The following is an 18,993-nucleotide window of genomic DNA, read 5'->3' as shown; positions in this document are numbered from 1 at the left end:
CTGTTTAAAATAGTAAAGCTGGAATAAAAACGTTAATACTCTGAATGTAAACATGTGGCTGGACGTAATAACGCCAAGAGGTTGTTGCGGTGTGGAGCGTTCACCCTTCACCTGACAGGACCCAGAGCGCCGCGCTCAGCGTTACTGTTGCGCTACTTCAGATTTAGAATGAGGTGGAGACCTTAAGGAGCCGCTGCATGGCTGTCACCCTCCGGTGCCCTAGACGACTCTTAGCACCGAGTTTGTTGATGCTCTGACGTCAGTTTGTGCCAACAGCATGGGTATAAAAGAGACGAGTGCTCCAAGATCCCGGAGCTGTGTATTGAGAGGAGGTCAAGATGCGCATTTTGAGTTTCATCGCCAGCGTGCTCCTGCTGCTGACTTCCCTCAGCTTCCTTCACGGTAAGGTCTAGGCTACAAAAACTGAGCATTTCCAGTGTACTTAGCACACATAGATACATCTGCTTCACGATTGAGACGACATGTGGTTGCTTTTTTCTGTCTAACAATAGTTATTATTGACATTCCTATCAGTTATCAGTGTTCAAAGTTACCGCTTCTAAGTATTTTTAACAACAATTTTATTCATTTATTTTCTGTCCATTTCAGGTGCTGAATGGACGTATAGTGGTAAGTCTGTATTTTATTATAATTTTTTTTACAATAAATTGCATAAACACCACACATACTGTATATAGTGTGTATAGTAGTGTATATAAAAATGAGACATTTTAGTAACTATTTATTTTTAGTCTACATCCAAAGTGAATTATGCATTGCTTTATTCTAAACTGGTAATGGCACACCGAGTCCCTAATTCCTCGGAAATGGAATAAAGTTTGGCATAAATATGTAGTCCATTCCCTTTCTTCTGGAGAAATACATGACTATTATTCATTTTCTTTCTACTTGGTTCTACATTCAATTTTAAAATAAAATTGTCCAAAAATATTTTCTTATTATTCTTATTATTTTTGGAAGTGAATTTCAACATAAGATAAATAAGATAATCAGAAGTCTATAACACTGTGAGCAAAGAAATAATATTAAAAATATTTTTGATTCTGTGGATTGAAGGCACAAAGTATTAAAATGTAAATAAAATAGCTTTAACTTTTGTGACGTTTTTTTTTGTTTTAAGCATGAAGATGATTGAATTGAGTATCATGAAAAGGGTGTTTCTGTTTTGGTTAAATGACAAGACACCACTGGAAGTGTTATATGCAGTGTCATATGGTAAGGAAAATTAAACCTTCTGTGGTTCTCCGGCACTGGGCAAGACAACTACCTCACTGTCGTCACCTCATGTTATTGCAGGGTTCTTTTACAAACTCTGCATTCACAACATTGCATTAGCGGTTGACTTGCCTTTGTGTCATGCCTTAAGGTCTAAGAACTTCTTGACCCATGACGCTCTGTTACATCAACTGTGGTCACGTCATGACCTTGTCTCCGTATCCCTGCATATAAACAATCTTTTGCAATCAGGGAGTGGATTTTACAGAAAACCAAATTATAAGCATCCAAATCCTTCAATGAATACAGTTTTGCTCAGTGAGCCAAATCATTTCTTTTTTGAGGCAAAATGTAAGTTTTAATTTATACTTAAAAGACATTACAAAAACCATCATTAGCCAACACTTTATTTTCTATTTTATCTGGTGTCTATTAAAATAAAATAAAATACAATTTAAATAAATTCAAATAAAGTTTTAAAAATGTCTGGAAACATCTTATGGAACTAGTTTATTAAATCACATTATCCAGTAAAAAAAAAAAATCCACATTTTCAGACTGCTGCTACTACATTTCATCTGCACTTCGCATCCAGAGCCCTGAGAGGCTTCTTGTCATGGTAGTCGAGTCATTTGTTAAGGCTGGTAGCACTTTCTGTTGACATGTCCCCTGCTGAGTCATGCAATTTATCCCAACTTCAACACGTCACCCTCTAGCAGAGGACAAACAGTAAATTTTAATTTGTGACATTAATTGTGGCTGTTCTGAATAGATTACTCCAAAAAATGTTCTAACCCTTTAAATTTATGGTTCCTTCTGCACAGAAAAGACTGTATTTAGGAAATTACCCACAAGCACATATGATCAAGCAGGCACTGCCAAAGGACCATCAGATTGAACGGAAGGACAGTCTGTCTCAAATTAAAGCACAGATGAGGTGAAGAGTGAAAAATTATAGACATAAGTCTACATTTTTTCACTTAGTGTTAGTGGATTTTCCTAAGTTGAACTTTGGGCATTGCACAAAACTCTTTGGCATTCATGATGCAATTGATGCACATTTATCTGAATGTCTCTTAGGCAGACATTCTTAGGCTTCATGCTGCAGCATTCATTATTAACCATGGCTGGCTGGCATCTGCTCAATGGTGAAATATCAAATTAATTCCTGATGGGCAATGATTTAGTGCCAAACATTCAGCGGGGGAGTATGTTTTCAGTGCTTTTCATATCACTGATCAAATTCATCCCAAACTGTCGTCTTTTATTTTGAATGTCAATGTTACTGTGACTAATTTATTTTGCAGACACATCACAAAGAGACATGACCATGCAGTTGAGGTCACTCTGTAAAAGTGCAAGACTAGAAAAATGTGGTTATATTTGGCATCTTGTGGTAAATGGAAACCACTTATTAGATGAAGACAGAGTTGTCCCCTGTGTTTCAGTACTTAATAGAACCACCATTTACTGCAATTACAGCTTCACGTCTGTTGGGATATGTCTACCAGCTTTGTACAGCTATTGGCTTTTGTGAGTCTTTTTTGCTTCCAAAGAGCTCAAACTTCATCAACATGAATGGAAAGCATCTGAACAGCAGCTGTCTGAGAACCATTATCTTAAGAATACGTATTGATTTAAATCATTCCAGTGTAGCTCTGGCTGTATGTTTCTTTCTTCAATGTGAACTTCCGCCTCTGCCTTAACCTTTTTGCAGCCAATAAAAGGTTTTCCTCCAGTGTTGCCTTGTATTTGGCTGCATCGGAATTCCTATCAACTTTGACCACTTTTACTGTTTGTGCAGAAGAACAATGCAACACAATTGTGTGTCATGATGGGAATGGTACTGAGGGTGATGATGATTTAGATTTTTTTTTTTTTTTTACCACTCAGTCTGCATAGGAGCAGCTGTAGTAGGAATGTATTTAGTAACTGGTGGGTTGCCAGTTCAAACCCCTGCTCTGTCTGTCATAGTAGTTGTCTTCTTGAGCAACACACTTCACCTACCTTGCCTGCTGGTGGTGCATGGCATCCTTGGCTATACACCACCACACTATGTGAATGTGTGTATATGACTGAATGTAAAGCACTTTGGAGTCCTCTGGACTAGATGAAGCACTATACAAGTACAGCCTATTTATCATTTATTTATCATACAGCCCTAAAATTTCCATCCTGTGCGCTCTACACAGCTTGTGGCAAACTGCAAACAGCGCTGATTTAGACTTTCATCCATCAATAGCTCTTTTTGCCTTTGCTCTTTTTGCCTTCCTTCTATAAATTCCAGTTTTGTGGCATAGAAACACAAATAGTTATCCTCTGGATAGTCTTGCACCTAAGCTATAGATCTCTGTAGCTCTTCCAGAGAAACCATGGGCCTCTTTGATGCATCTGTGATTAATGTGTTCATCACCTGCTCAGTCAATTTAAGAGGATTTTTTTGGAGCTCAAAGTTTTTTTAACCTATAACCTGTTTTAAACTCCACATATTTATCTCTGCCCCATCTTATTTTCTTTTCATGGTGATGTTTGTTTAGTAATGTTCTCCTCCAAATCTCTGAGGTCTTCATAAAGCTGTACGATTCATTCCTGTGTGATTTCTTCTTAAAAACACACAATGTTGGCTCAATTTACAAACAAGATGGTTTCTGTTGGCAATTTACACAAGAGTTTTTTTGTTGGTGTTTTTAGGTCAAAGGGGATCAGAATGAAGGGGAATTGAATACAAATGCATGCTACACATCTCTGATTTTTATAGAAAGAAAAGGACACCTTGTATAATTTTTTTCCACATTACAACTATGTTTTTACTTTAAATTCATTTGAGCAGGGACAAGACATAAAACAATGTTATAATTAATAGAAACCATCATCCTGTCTGCAGGCTCTCCAGCCAAAGCATAATTTGCAGGTCCGGGCCCCAGTCAGTGTTCTAGGACTTAGACCCAGGCATTATTTTGTTTTGGTCTGTCAGATAAAATCCTAATAAAGTACACTGAAGGTTATGTAATGTGGCAAAAGATGAAAAAGTTCAATGTACTCTTGTAAATCCTGCACACACCAGTACTGTTTTTCTAGAAGAACACCTCTAACATCTATGGTTTTCTTTTCACTCTCTCAAAGGTTTATGAAACCTTGAGCATTAAACATAATGTACTTATTTTGATTTACACAAAGCCTTTTTTCCCCACACAATTGACATATTTAAACTGAAAATGTGTTTAAAACATACAAAAACTGATAAGAGGAATTAAAAGTCACAGTGAAAATGTCACATGGAATATAAAGCTTACTCCCGGTCCTTTAAATATATGCAGATATGTGCTTTTTTTGTCACGTGTGATTTGCCAGCTGCAGATGAATACCTTCAACGTGTTTTACTGGTGTTGTTGCAGGATCAACAGGACAGGATTACTGGAGCAACAAATACCCTTACTGTGCCGGTCCTTTCCAGTCTCCAATAGACATCACGTCAGACCTACTGAGGTTCAGTCCCACTCTACGTCCGATTGAGGTGCGAAACTACAAACTGTCATCGAAGGAACAACTCACTCTTAGAAACGATGGACACTCTTGTAAGTAAAAGTCTGCAGAAAGCACCAGAAAGTAGGTGACAGGAACAACTTTGAATGAAGATAAACAAATATTTTTTGTTTGGCTTGAGATGCAGAATCTCTTCAAATCAAAGTGATTAAGTAAACAAGGTATTCATTAGACATGGCCACATATAAATGTGGAGAGCTAATTTCTGGGTCAACACAAAGAAAACGAAGGGAGGATCATCCTTCCAAATCTGCCACGGCAATTTTCTGTAATCACTGTCTTATTATCTGAGCTGTCATTTTGTCTACAGAAAGAGCTCCACATGCCAAGAAAATTCATGCCAAGGGTGTTCCTCAGCTATGACTTTTATTTTAGGCCACATAAATTGCATCAGTTTTATGTGCGGTCTCTATTTTTAACAGTATCTCAGATGTAATTGCTTACAATCAGGACACACTGCAGACAATCATTTTTGTGTGGTGCATTAGGCAGGTTTTTATAAGTCTTGTTCAATAGATGTTTGACACAATCCATCAGGAATTTCATTGGGAATTTCAGTGACAGTTGTGCTTAACATGCATACAACGTCTCCTGGGTCACAGTGATGATTCAACATGAGAAATCTCTTACTTTTTTTTTAAACAGGTGACAGAATGCAAAGAGCAGACAAATGCTTATGTTTGCATATGTGATGGACCTTCACACCACAAGCTGAGTGGCATGCTGGTGTGACGTGTGTTTGAAAAGAGCTGATGAGGGTTTTTCGTGCGTAAGCAGTCATGACACACGCGTGAACATGTTGAATCACTCCAACTTTAACTGTGTTCGATGCAGCCTCTTGACCTTGGGGTCTCAGAGCAGGGCTGTCCTGACCTCCTCACTTTAGATGAGGTTAAAATTAACGCTTCCTGATTGTTGTAAATCAAAAGTGAATCTTTGTTGTTGATTTTAAGTGCAACTATCCTTGCCCCCGACGATGTACGTCTCCGGCTTGCCAAATCAATTCACTGCAACCCAGCTGCATCTCCACTGGGCCTCCTCCAATTGGCCTACAGGATCGGAACACTTGGTGGACAGCAGGCAGTTTGCAGCAGAGGTAAATTGACCACATTTCCTCTTTCTCAGTGTTCATTTACAAAATGGAATATAAAAGAATTTCAATTCTGCTAATCTATTTACATTTCCAATAAGGTTCGTGTAAATGTCCTATTAATGTCATTCTTTTAATCAAATCAACTTGATGGGAATTTTAATAACAGAAATCAGTTGTAGAAGTTTGAATTTAGTGCCAATTTGATTTAATTCACACAAGGTAATAATTCCTCACACAAGCTACATACACATATACTCCTACAATTATCTACTTTAGTCTCTTGCAGTTGGTTGTGCCTTGAATATGCTCTTTTTCTTTTCTTTTTTTTACTTTTTTGTAGCCAACAAGTTTCAGGTATAATTCAGGGAGGATATTTGAAATCTCCTCTTAGCAGAAGTGGTAGAGCTCAGTGTACACTGGAGTGAGAAAGTGTTTTCCCTCTTATAGATTTATTCTGTTTTTTGCTTTGTCATTCCGCTTGGATGCTTAGGATAATCAAACAAAATTTACTATTGCATAAAGGCAACCTGAGTAGATACATAAAGCAGTTTTCAAATTATTTTATTCACTAAGGGAAAAAAAGACTGCGTAATCCTAAAAGGCCATCACATTTCTTGATTATGCCATCAACCACTACAAAGGGTGTACAATCTTTTACACTCTTTTTCTTTGCTGACTAGAGTCCCTTCAACTTAAAAAAATAAAAATCTTAGAATGTATATGACTTTCATTTGTAGAGTTTACATGTCAAACAGCGAACTAGTTTATAAATTTGTAACAAAATGTAAGTATTAGCTACAGTTATAAGGAGATCTCAAACAGAACAGGGATAACTAAGACATGTCAGTGTAATAAAACCATACATAATGTTCACATAAATGACCCTCATTTATCTGCTACATGAGATGACAACATCTCTCTCCTGATTTGATGCTTCATGACAAAAATTAAGTCCTTTTGATTGGCACTGACATCAAAGATGATGACACAATATATTGTTGCTGCAGCTCATTCTGAAGAAACTCTGTTTTGCATCTGTTGCAGTTTCCTCACACAGTAAGATTCACGTATTGTGGTCCATTGCGTCTTTTGCTCTAAAACAGGATAGAAATCCACTTACAGCCCACTTGTGCTGCTGGGCAGGATTTTAAAGGCTTAACAAAGAAGACAATTATATGTTGTAGTTTACATCTGGAAATGAGATATCCTGATAGTACAGCTTAATTAACGGAAAACAGACAATTTTATTTTATGTTTCTTCATTTGATTCAAAGTGGCTGGATGCTATCACACCTGGGTGCATTTTATTGTACTGTGCCTCTTTTACACCAACCACATCTAAGGTGCTGAGGTTTGACTTTAGCTTAATGACATATATCTCCTTGAAGACTCTCCAAGCTTCAGGACCACAATTTCATGATGAGAGGTCCTTTTTATGGGTTGGAATGAGGAGAAATGAATCATTTCCTAGAAACAGTGAAAATGCATATGTTAGTCTGCATACACATTATCATTAAATTTGCCCTCAATGACAAGCTTGACTTTGTGTTCAAACTGTCAGGAAATCATTACAACCGTAACTTCTTTTTGACTGGCATTTGCTTATGCTCCATATTAGAATGGGATATAAATTTTCATTGTCACTACCACAAACATGACAAAATTTTGGTAAAGGGAAAAAATATTTTCTAGTTGCATTCCTGGTTGATGTAGTTGACTAAACACTAGCGTCAAGTGCTAAATCTATTCTCTTATGAGAGTCTTAAACAGAACCGTTCCAAAGCATAAACAAATTAAGCACCTGCTTAGGGCCTTCAGATCTTCAAATCTATAATTTTAACATTTGCTTAATAAAATGAGCAAGTTAATAAACATTTAATGATTTCACCACAAATAAATTAAAATATTTTAAATTGCTTAACATTTAAAATTAAGATTTGAAAGAAATTGGCAGGCTTACTTTGTAAAAGTGTGAATAATAATCTTCATAGTCTGATTGTTGTGTTATAATAGATACAGTCTGATGCTATGAGTTTAGTCTTTGTATTTGAGCTCGATTTGTTCACAAATGCACCTTAGCAAATAACAAATTATCAGCGACTGCTTTTAAGCTTGGCCAATTAAACTTGGCCCCCTCTTGCAGATTCAACCTAATCTGTAATGAAAGGCAATTGGTGGCGGTGATGTTCTTAACAGAAAAAGGGGCCCATAATCTTTGCCTTATAAAGCATACATTTACAATGAAAAGGCTTTATTTAAATTGCACTTTATATAAATTAAGCATGAAGTTCCTCTATATAGTGAAAAGTGACAACACATACTTCTCTTTCTTTGTCTTGTTTTGTCGCTTCTTTTGAAAATGTTGACATTTTCTTTTATTATCTTTTTATTCCCACAGCTGCATATAGTACATTACAATTCGGACAAGTACCCTGACATTAACACTGCTATAGACAAATCTGATGGTTTGGCGGTGCTGGGTGTCCTCATTAAGGTGAGACTTTGTGGCTCTTTTTAAAGTGAAGCTGATTTTTATTTGTAGAGTTTAATCATCCAATGACTCTTTCTCTATAGATTGGAGATTTCAATCCTGTCTATGAACAGATTCTGAGGTTTATCAATGGCGCCAAATACAAAAGTGAGCAATCAATTACATTTTTTTAAAAAAAGAAACAAGATTAATGATTTTTCTAGCCTTTAATATTGTTTAATATTAATATTAATATTACACATTTACTAATTTAACAATATCAGAATCCTATATCGATGCCCACCCTTAGTTTATCGGTGCAGTGCATTCGGATCAGTATTTTTCTGTTACGCTAACAACATGACAAATCAACAGGAAAAGTGTACATTGACATGGAGTCTCTTAAGCGTTTATGAATAGTTAACTATTCTGTACTCAATTATCCTTAATCTATTGGGCATCTTTGTACATAATAATAAAGAGCTCATTTGACTTATATATTCAGTAAAATACTGTTTGTGGCTCTTTATCTTAATGAATCTGGTGAATAAACAGACAAGCTGCTGGTACCAAAAGTTTCACATTGTAAGGTACATCTAGCTGAACGTTTGAAACTGTATCCTTTTTCTTCAGAATTGTATTAATTCTTCATTCAGCTAATGCAACTGTCAGAAAGATTCCTCAGTGATTTCTGAAAATGCTAATATAGTAGTTTCAGCAGATTTGTTGGCAGCACATCCATTTTCAAGCAAACAGTTTAAAATTTGTGACATTGGAATCATCCTGCTAGACAAAGGAATCAGATGAATGGAGCTGGTTGACAATACCAACTTTCTTTGCAAAAAGAAAAATCACAAAACAAGCATAAACAGTAACATAAATACGAAGACAAAAAGTGAAAAAAGGCTAATTTCAGCCAAAGTGTATTTTCTACATAACATGTTACACCATGAGAGATTGTCAAGCAAAGTAAACCAGATTTTACTTAATATCTGTTCTTTTTTATTCTCAGATTTCGAAGTGCGAGTGCCTGGTTTTAACATTAGAGAACTGCTCCCTGCTCGTTTGGATGAATTTTACCGATACGACGGGTCACTGACGACTCCTCCATGTTTTCCAAGCGTGCTTTGGACAGTTTTTCGAAATCATGTCACCATTTCTCACCAACAGGTACTTTCACAGTTAGTGCATTTTTAAAAAAATAGATTTTAGAATGTTAATGCTGCTTGTTCATAACTTTTACATTTGACCCTTTTTTCTTTTTTAAGTATCTGGCTCTAGCAACGTCCCTAGTTGCCTCCAGTGTCCAGGACCCAGAGGTTAACCCACTTAATAACAACTTCAGGAAGCCACAACCCATCGACAGCCGTGTTGTCCTGGTCTCTTTCAAGGAAGGTTAATATGAGCTTTTGTAGATTTTGCTTAAAAGAAGAGAGAAAAAACACATTTTACCGCTTTTAGAATGGCTTAAAAACTGCTTTTGAATGTGTTTTAGGCTCTGACTTTGGGTTGTGTGGCATTACTTGCTTGTGGCTGTGTTTTGTGCTAGCAATATTACCTATTACTTATGCTTTTAATGAAGGCAGCCTATGTCTTGTTATTGACATTTGAAAAAGCCATCAGTGGCACTCGGAGAAACATCTATGTGGTTGCCTGCACTGTAAAATCAAATTAGTTCACCTTACTTAAAAAAAATTATTCAAACTCATTGCCTCAAAAAATGTAAGCAAAGTAAGCTTAAAATTAGTAAGAAAACCTCATTTGTTTTAAGCAAGCAGCACTAAATCAAGTAGTACAACTAACAAAAAAACAAATAAGGTATTTGTCATGCGTCAACTTAATTTCTTTAATTTGTGAGGATTGCTTGATATAAATTAAGGTCCCCATTATAATGACTAAACACCTAAAACTTACTACTTTCTTGTTCAAGTTCACTTAAATAAACCAAATTTCTTGAATGAGTCCTTGACCTTCCTCTCTCCCATTTCATTTTACTAAGATTTTATTCACTCTAGTGGCCTGTATTTGAGAGAGATCAGACAGGAAAGTGGATAATAAGAGAGGGGGAAGTCACATGGCAAAGGTCATCAGGTCGGGATTCGAGCCTATAAGAGCCACGATGAGGACTAAGGCATGGGTTGTGCTTTACGACTGCACCACTCCAGCACTCTGCTCTCCCGCTTCACAGAATTAGCAATTACATCAAATATTTGAAATACATAATACAAAAAAAATATTCTGCCCGATAAAATATGCAGTAAATAAAGACGAAATCAATCTCACTCTCAATCATCAGTGTCATTTGCATTGTGTCAGGTTTACAGGAATATAGGAAACATTATATAAACACTACAGAACAGAAAAAAAATCAACTTGGATGAATGTAGTATTGAGTCAAAGCACAATTATCAAAAATGTACTTCTTCTAAATTAATCCAGGTCAAGTAGAATGAGTTGGAGACTTTTCCACCACAAATTCCTAGTAACTTACTAAAAGTGACAGTTGATAGCAAATTTCAATTGAATACCATGTTTGCATTTACAGTGTGGTTTACCACATTTTATGGTAATTAACTTCATATTGTAGGGTATGTATGTGCATGTTTTTTCTCATTTTCGGTATTTCTCTCTCAGCAGAACTTTTTGTGGCAGTTTTGCTGGCACTTTTTAAAAGCCTTTGCTAACAACATTCCTGAGAAGCATTTAGGAACTGACGACCCTCACTCTTCTCTGAGCTGTTGCATGGCAGAGTTGAAAAGGCAAGATCATTGCGAGGAATACCCGATATTCTGGGATGTGTTAATAATACTGGCTCTGTGTCTGATGCAGGCAGAGGACTGCATGGTATTCTTACAGTTTCACCTCCATTCACGAGGAAGCGAGTTGTTCAGCAGCTGCTGGCTGGCGACCTTGCAGACTTGGCAGATGAAGGGCTGCATCAGCTCCTACCGAGCGGTTCACAGACTCTCCAAGCTGGCAAGAAAAAAGATCCCATGAGCCGGCAGAGTGTGACGCTGGCCAAACCAAAACAACAAACTAAGAATCCATCTCTTTGGAAGAAGAGTCAGACCAACTGCTATGTGGGAAAGCTGGGAATGGCTGAAAACACGCTTTGCTACACTTCACTGGAGCAGAGCATTTCCCATCAGCTCAAACAGTCCCACTTGGGAAATGAGTTGGTTGAAACTCTCAAAGACACAATTTACCCAGAGCTCAACCTCAAGAGCTATCTAGACTGTAAGTCAGATTTAGCCCTCTCTACCATTAGACGCATTCTCTGCAGACATCCAACAGATGAGGCTTTGGAATTGGACCGCTCCCTGGCAAAAGCTTTGGTGAATCATAAGAAGACTTCAGTGGCAACTAAACATGAAGGGTCAAGGACAAAGCAAGGTGGCCTTTCCTCTGCTGTTCCACAGAAACCTCTCAGGCAGTACCATCCACATCCTTGGCTTTTGCCAATGGAGTGGGAAGACTAGAGAGATTCCAGACATAGCTCACAAAGTCAGTTTTGTAGCTGACAACAATGAAAGACTATTTTTGATCCTTTCTTTTCTCCAAACCTGCCTTCACATGATGTATTTAATAATTGTTAATTATGCACTCTCAGATATGTACGTGGTTATATGCAAATTAACTCAGGACTATAATCGATTTGTAAATAATGTCATTTTGTTGTTTTTAGATATGGTTTACAGCATATTTCTGGCTGACTTTTGGATCATCGATAGCTCCTCAAAGTAGATGAGGACATATTTTACATAGGATATGTAGAGGAATTGTGAAGCTGAAGTGTTTCTCCAGTTTGACGACTTTGCAGCTATCTTTGTAAAGACGGTATGTAGAGATGTAGTCTTCTTTGTGTACTCTTAACATTTTTTGTGACTTTTCAGGTTGCCCTTGGCAGCAAAGCCGTAAAAAGGGCATGGAGTGAAATGCTACTATCAATAAAAGCAAAATGCTACAATCAATAAAAGCACCTTACTTGAATGAAACATGACAAATATGTGCCCTTATTTCACACTTTATCTCTAAATCAGAAGAATTTATCATTTAAAAAGCAGAATGAACACAATCTGAGTTTAAAAAGCAATAGATATTTTGTGTACAAATAATTAAACAAATGTTGCCACATATAGACTCCATAGTAAATCACATTTATAGTTATGACATATTTTGCTCAAGATACAGTGCCTCAAAAAAAATTATTTTTAACTTTACTAAATTTTGTTATGTTATCATGTAGTGACATGTATCCATGTGTAGTAAAGCTTGAGCAGCAGGTTGTGCAGCAAGATTTTTTTGTCTTATACAAACACATAAATATGACACCTTAATGGTTATAAATGATATTATTTTAATTTTTTTTCTGTGATATTTATGTGCCTGTTCTTTTGTATTTTACCATTGCTTCTTTTCTCTTTCTTTCTGGCACTCAGATGACTCTTTTTGGATAAACACCGGTATGTTGATTTCATATGTTTTGGTTTTTAAATAATATTTTGAATTAAATATCCTATTTATTGTAACAAACAGAAAATCCTATACTTGTAACACATAAGTTCTAGCTTAGATTGTAAATACACCATGAAAGACAGAATGTACCCCATCAATGCAGTAATTGTCCATGTTAACCTGTAGACAGAAAGTAAGCACATAAAGAATAATCTATAACACCATGGTTTACACAAACCACTCTGCTTCCTCTCTACTCTGCAGGTTTACTGGTTCCCATATTGGTGAGCTGTTCCATTCTGGGAGTTGTTCTTATTATCGCATTAATATGCTGCCGGTTAAGGCGAAAACGGTAAGTCAAGGGAAAAAACAAAAACTATGTATACCTGGAAAGGTAGCATTTTTTATGTTCACTTAAAAACAATTACGAACATAAGCCTTTGCAAAGTAGTTCAGAGCTGGTGTATCTTGAACTCTGAAGAAATCTGCAGATCTAAATTAAACAGCAAAGAGCCCTTTTAGAGATGAGTCACAAGGACCGCGTATAAAAACAGCTTATAAAATATACGACTGAAGAGTACTTCAATAAAATAAGTAATTTATCAACAAATAAGCAGTTTAAAGTGTTTGTGTCTTCACAAAGTGGACTTTTTAACAATAATTTGTGACACTAGTCCCATGACAGTGAGACGCCACATAAATAAGAGGGACAACATTTGTAATTGTGGGGATGGTCATTGAACCATATTTGCATTTAGTAACAATGTGAAGTTTCAGGATATTACATTTTTGTCTTTCTCACAGCTCAAAACACATCCGTTCAAGCTGGCTATTTTTAACTATTTAACTTTTTTTCTTCTCTCTAAGGTCATCTTAGATTTTAGAAATCCGCCCTCAAATAAAATGTATTTTTTAATTATTGTTGTTGTTTATAACAACAACTAAAAAAAAGATTTAAAAGAAAAGTTTCAGAACAACAAAAATATGACCAGAATACATAATTTTGTAGTCTGTAGATTGCTTGCAGTGGACGTTAGGAGTGCATGAAATTATTTTTTTTCTGTTTTTCAAAAATGAAAAACCATGATGCTAAAAATCTTTCTAGTATAACTGAAGAAAAACGAACATTGTAGAAACTTTGACTAGGTTTGAGGCAGCAGAAGCTAATATTTAAAGGGCTAACGAGGAATAATGTATTTTCCAGGCACATACTGCCATTTCATAGCAGAATCAACAGGTTTTCCAATTTCCAGTTTCCCAGTGTATTATAAGCCTGGTGAGGCACAAGGCTTTACTTGCCCCCCACACCATGCTCTGTGTCATTTGTAGTTTATAGTTGATGCATTGAATTGGACCCGAGTGGGTGCGCACCAATTACGGCATCCCTGCATCTGGCCATTGACCTCACACGCTTTTATTTCCAAATTATGATGCTTGCTCATTCACTGCCGAACTTTTGTAACTTTTGACATTTTTTTAATGCAAAAACACGGTGGGTCAGTTGTGGAGTGCCCTAGTGCCCCTACCACTGGGCTTAGCAGGTATCCGGAGGAAACCATGGTCATGTAGTTACATTATATTTAGTTGTTATGAAAATGTTATTTATAACAAAGAAACTTGATTTTGTATACCTGACACAATTGGCATCTGTTTCTTTAAGAAACTCCTACTTCATACCTCTTTCTCAAATATTTGAGACCTGAGTTGGACTTGGGGGGAAAAAATATATATGCATATCTGTCTGTTGAATGCACCTAGGACTATTACATACTTCTTTTACCAATTTCACATCCTCGAACACAGGCTGTTTCAAGACAAAAATATTCATCAGATGATGGAACGGTTTTCAAATTCAAAGATGTACTGTATCTGAGCTATACAGCTGTTTCTACTAAAGGCTTTGTATGTTATATAAAATTTTATAACACAACAATGTAACTCCAAATATAAAAGAAGGTAATGTCTTGTTTTTGCCTGATTAGAAAAAGTCTACACTGAAAGGAAAATGTACCTAAAAGGGTGGTCAGAGAAACTTTTCAGAAATTGTCAGGTCTACAGAGTCAGTGTGATGTTAGGATTATTGCTGAGTTAGGATCCGCTGCTGAGATTTATGCAAAATGTCACGTTCAGCTGCCCTCAGAAGTTGAAAAACCATGAATCCACAGCCACAGGAAACCGTCACTTCAACTAAACTTAACTTCCATTTCCTTTCGATGCAGAAACATTTAGTGAAACGGTTTGAGTAGAATTTCTTTTTAATTCAAATCAATTCAGTTTGTGCAGCACAAATTCACAACACCTCATCTAAGGGCACTTTGGAAAGAAAGGAACTTTAATCCAATCATACAAGTCAAGTATTCCATTCCATTCCAATTTGATCATAGTTATTAAACATTTGCTTGCAATGTTTTGTTGATTTTGCAGCAATTCTGCATCCTACATCAGCATGTGTCATACATATATTGACAGTGGAAAGAAATGATGTCCTTTTACAGGAAGTAGGCTTTAACAAAATCTGCTGGCTTGTTGTGAACAGCCATCTGTCATGACCCACTGAGCGTTTGAGAATACAGACCAAACACACAAACACCCACACACGCCAACACAAAAGCAATCATCCAGTAGTCATTTCTATGTTATTGAAAAGTTTAAAAGTTTTAAATGACAAATGTTGTTTTTTGCTGAGTCTGCAACAGGACATGGAGAAAAAAAACACATCCTGACTTACTTTCGCAAGAACCTGCAAAACTTTCTTGAGATCCCTCAAAATATTTGAAAAATACCAGGTTCGGTTGTCACACTAAATCAGCGCCTACAGAGTGCGGTAGCATGCATTTCTGTGCATCCTGAACTCTGATATCATTACTAGGCGTGTACAGTAAAGTCACAGATTAGCCATCATAAGTTCATGTGATCCTGCCTATATTGGGGTCACTTATGAAAGCTTACTGTAATGAAGAGGTGGCAGAAATATTAAAAACTGTTTTGAACTTCCTACCCGATCCAGCAAAGAACTTCAAACCAGAATATTTATGCCTTACTTAATGAAAATAATTTCCAGTGCTGTGATTATTTCATTATGTAGGTACCTAGTAATGCAGACTAGATAAAACTTAATTTTTGATAAAAAATTGCAGAGTTTTGATAGTTTCTCAGAAACTGGCATGGGTTTGCTCTTCAGAATCCCTAACAGGATTTTCTGTTCCTCAGACCTGACTGCTTCAGGAACTGAATATGGAGTCTTAAAGTAACTTTGCTGGTTAGTAACTTGGCCTAACAATCCTATTAAAGTAGGTTTGTTTTCCCCCCATGAATTGTTCCTCATAACATTTTTATAAACCTCCTTTACTAAATAGTTTCATCATATAGCTGTGAAGACAAGTCCCTTTCTAAGCTGCCACTTACTGTATATTGCCAATCAAGCCTCCAATGTCTTGGTTGACTTATAAGCATTTGGAAAAGAAGCCATTATCTACATCCCTCCTTCTCAAGGCTTCAATACATCACTGGCATATGACCCATTCTCAGTTTTGTTCTACTTTCAAGCATCACCTCCTAAAGGAACTAACTTTGGTTGAAGTCCACTGATTTGTTCTGTCTTAATGCACTAATGTGTGTCGTAGTGGTAAAAAAATAAATGAAGTTTTACACTGCAAAAGTCCCAGTGTGTTTTCACCTTAAGTCTGCCAGACAGCTGGTCGCACAAACCATCTGTCATTGCCACATCACACCCTCAAGCCATGCAGCCTGTTAAATCTCACGAGTTGACGGCGCTGTCACTACCTCGGTTAACGGCTCAGCTGCGTAACAGGTGCCTTGACTTCAGCCCCTGTTATCTTGTCCTACAAGAAGACCCACATAAATGGCCTGAAGCAATCATAGTCCCACATTGTAGTGTTTATTGAAAGGGGCCATAATTTAGTCAAACTTGGAAAGTTTGACTAAATTATGTTGCAGAAAGACAAGTTAATAGGCACATTGTTGTTGGGACACTGTAGTATAGTGCATCTTATTAGTCATACCTTAATTAATTGAGAGTAGACCTCCCTTTACAACCATATCAATCCTCACTCACTTGTATGCTCTTAAGGTCTGGCTTGGTAAGCAAAGTGCCAACAGCACATCCTGAAGTGAGGACCTGAAGTGAGACACACCGAAATTGATTTGATGCTTCTTTCATTAAACATTGTCAAAGTAGTCTCTCATGCACAATGCTCATAAAACGCATAAGCCCCCTTTGGTGTCAACCCTTTCATTGTTTTTAAAATTAAAGCAATTTAAGTTTTTCCACAAGCAAAAACAAAACAGAAAAATTATATTGAAATGAAATGCTTTCTCTTTGCCATTCTCAAATTCAATTTAAATTGATGAACCCATTGGGTAATTGTTGTTATTTGCAGTCTTATCAATCTGAGTGATAAAAGCATTTAACACTTTCAAAGTTGCAAGTGGCAAGTCTCTTGGTGGCTTTTCTCACGTCTCTTCTTTTTTAATATTCACTCTGTTTGAGGATAGTCAACCAGTTAGATTAATAGCGATATGCCATACCATTAAGCAAATTAAGATTAGTTTGTTTAAAATATATATTTTTACTCTAACATAAATATTTTTTTTGATATTTTTAAATATTTTATTTAAAAAATAAAATCAAATGACATTGATTAAAATTTTCAAACCAACAAAATGGAAATACATCCACTAGGATTCAATACATGTTACAGGCATTCTATAAAACATTATCTTGATGGGAAAGCAATAACCAGAAGGAACCCTAGATGACTATCGAAGACAGTCCAAGTGAGAACTAAAATTTTTATGTATTTATGCAGATTAACATATCTTCTTTTTATCTTTCTTTTATTTTATTTTATAGATCTGACCAGAATAAAAGCAAGAGTGTTGTGTACAACATTGGAGACAGAGACGAGTACGGCTCAAGAGTATAGGACCTCTTATCAAAGGATCTTCATTGTCTCTTTTTGTCATCCATTTTGTTTTAGTGAAGTTGTCCTTTGGCTCCTTTTAGACACTTATGCCTGCATGCAACTTCATATAATAAAGTCTTCATGGAGATTCAGGATTGTGGGAAGCTCCTTTCTTCTCCTTCAAGCCCCAGTCAGGCTTTGCTTAGCAGTGACGTGGCAGAAAGATCGTGATTGGCCTCCATGCTGATTTTTTTAGACTGCATGACTTCACCCCTAAAGGAAGGGGTAGAACTGTCCGAGCAAATCCCATTTTATTTGTGTGACATTGTAGGACTGATTTTTGAAGGAAGGTGCCACGTAGAGGCTTCCAGTCAAGTGGAGTGGGGCCAGACCTGAACTGGTGAGGATCTCAGGTCAAGTCAGATCAAGACATATTCCACAGGGCTGTCCCAACATGGTGGAAAACCTAACCACAGCACAAACAATAGGGGGATAGGATTCGGCAGACATGGCCTGAGAGGGAAGGGCTGCACTACATTTCCACCAACCCTGTACTTAGAATTGCTCTCCGGATTTTATAATAAAAGGGTGCTCAGCTCCGTACAAACACAGATCCTTTCCTGTGAAAAATGCTGTGGGTGAAAAAAGGCTTTTGTGTTTTCAGGCTTCATGTGGGTTGACTTTTAACCCCTGTCCGATCACGAGATTAACTTGTTAGCTCATTAAAGAGCTTCTCTGTAGCTTGTACAGTCTGAGCCCTGGTAACATGTTAAACCTCTGCATTCATTTTACAAGAGCATAGATGTCCCAGAGTTTAATTGAACTGTATTTCTCAAAATTACAGGATGATGTAACAAAAAGGAATAAGTTGATAAAATAAGCATTGTTCACTATGTGTGGTAAAATATCACACAGCAGTTATACAGTGGCGTTTTTCTCTGCATGCTGCTGCTTTTCCCTACATATCATTGCTAATATCCTGTTGCCATATTTATATTTTCATGATGTGTCATGACATGTGTCAAGATGTATTTGTTACTTGCAAATTTGTGTGGTTGTTGTCCAAAGCTGAATTTTTCCGTGAGTCTGAACCAAGTGTAAATAACTTGTGTAAATCAAACAAAAATAAATAAATCTTAAACAATTTGATCTCTAAAAAAAACCAAAAACAAATTCTCTAATAAAATTGTTTGAAAACAATTTTATTAGAGAATTTGTTTTTTTTTTTTTTTTAAATTGCTACTCCGTTATTAAAGTTACCATTGAAAACA

The 18,993-nt window shown here is 36.5% G+C and overlaps 1 protein-coding gene across 2 annotated transcripts; it reads left to right on the top strand.

Annotated features, from left to right (window-relative positions):
• The first annotated feature begins 202 nt into the window (after positions 1 to 202).
• ca12 (carbonic anhydrase XII) lies at positions 203 to 18,871 on the top strand. 2 transcript variants are annotated; one of them, XM_028028424.1, is made up of 11 exons: positions 203 to 402; positions 610 to 630; positions 4,632 to 4,811; positions 5,733 to 5,875; positions 8,271 to 8,366; positions 8,447 to 8,510; positions 9,355 to 9,512; positions 9,611 to 9,737; positions 12,782 to 12,805; positions 13,062 to 13,149; positions 17,671 to 18,871. In XM_028028424.1, exons 1-11 carry the CDS (start codon positions 339 to 341, stop codon positions 17,741 to 17,743), a joined length of 1,038 nt encoding a protein of 345 aa, XP_027884225.1. In that variant the 5' UTR covers positions 203 to 338; the 3' UTR covers positions 17,744 to 18,871. The 2 variants fall into 2 exon arrangements, with proteins under 2 accessions (XP_027884225.1, XP_027884214.1); XM_028028413.1 differs by lacking the exons at positions 12,782 to 12,805; positions 13,062 to 13,149; positions 17,671 to 18,871 and adding an exon at positions 11,172 to 12,337.
• Positions 18,872 to 18,993: the final 122 nt, after the last annotated feature.

Source organism: Xiphophorus couchianus, chromosome 2 (assembly GCF_001444195.1).
Source record: "Xiphophorus couchianus chromosome 2, X_couchianus-1.0, whole genome shotgun sequence".
In the NCBI taxonomy this organism is placed as follows: domain Eukaryota; kingdom Metazoa; phylum Chordata; class Actinopteri; order Cyprinodontiformes; family Poeciliidae; genus Xiphophorus; species Xiphophorus couchianus.
Note: the sequence above shows the minus strand (reverse complement) of the source record. Positions and strands in the feature narration are given on the sequence as shown.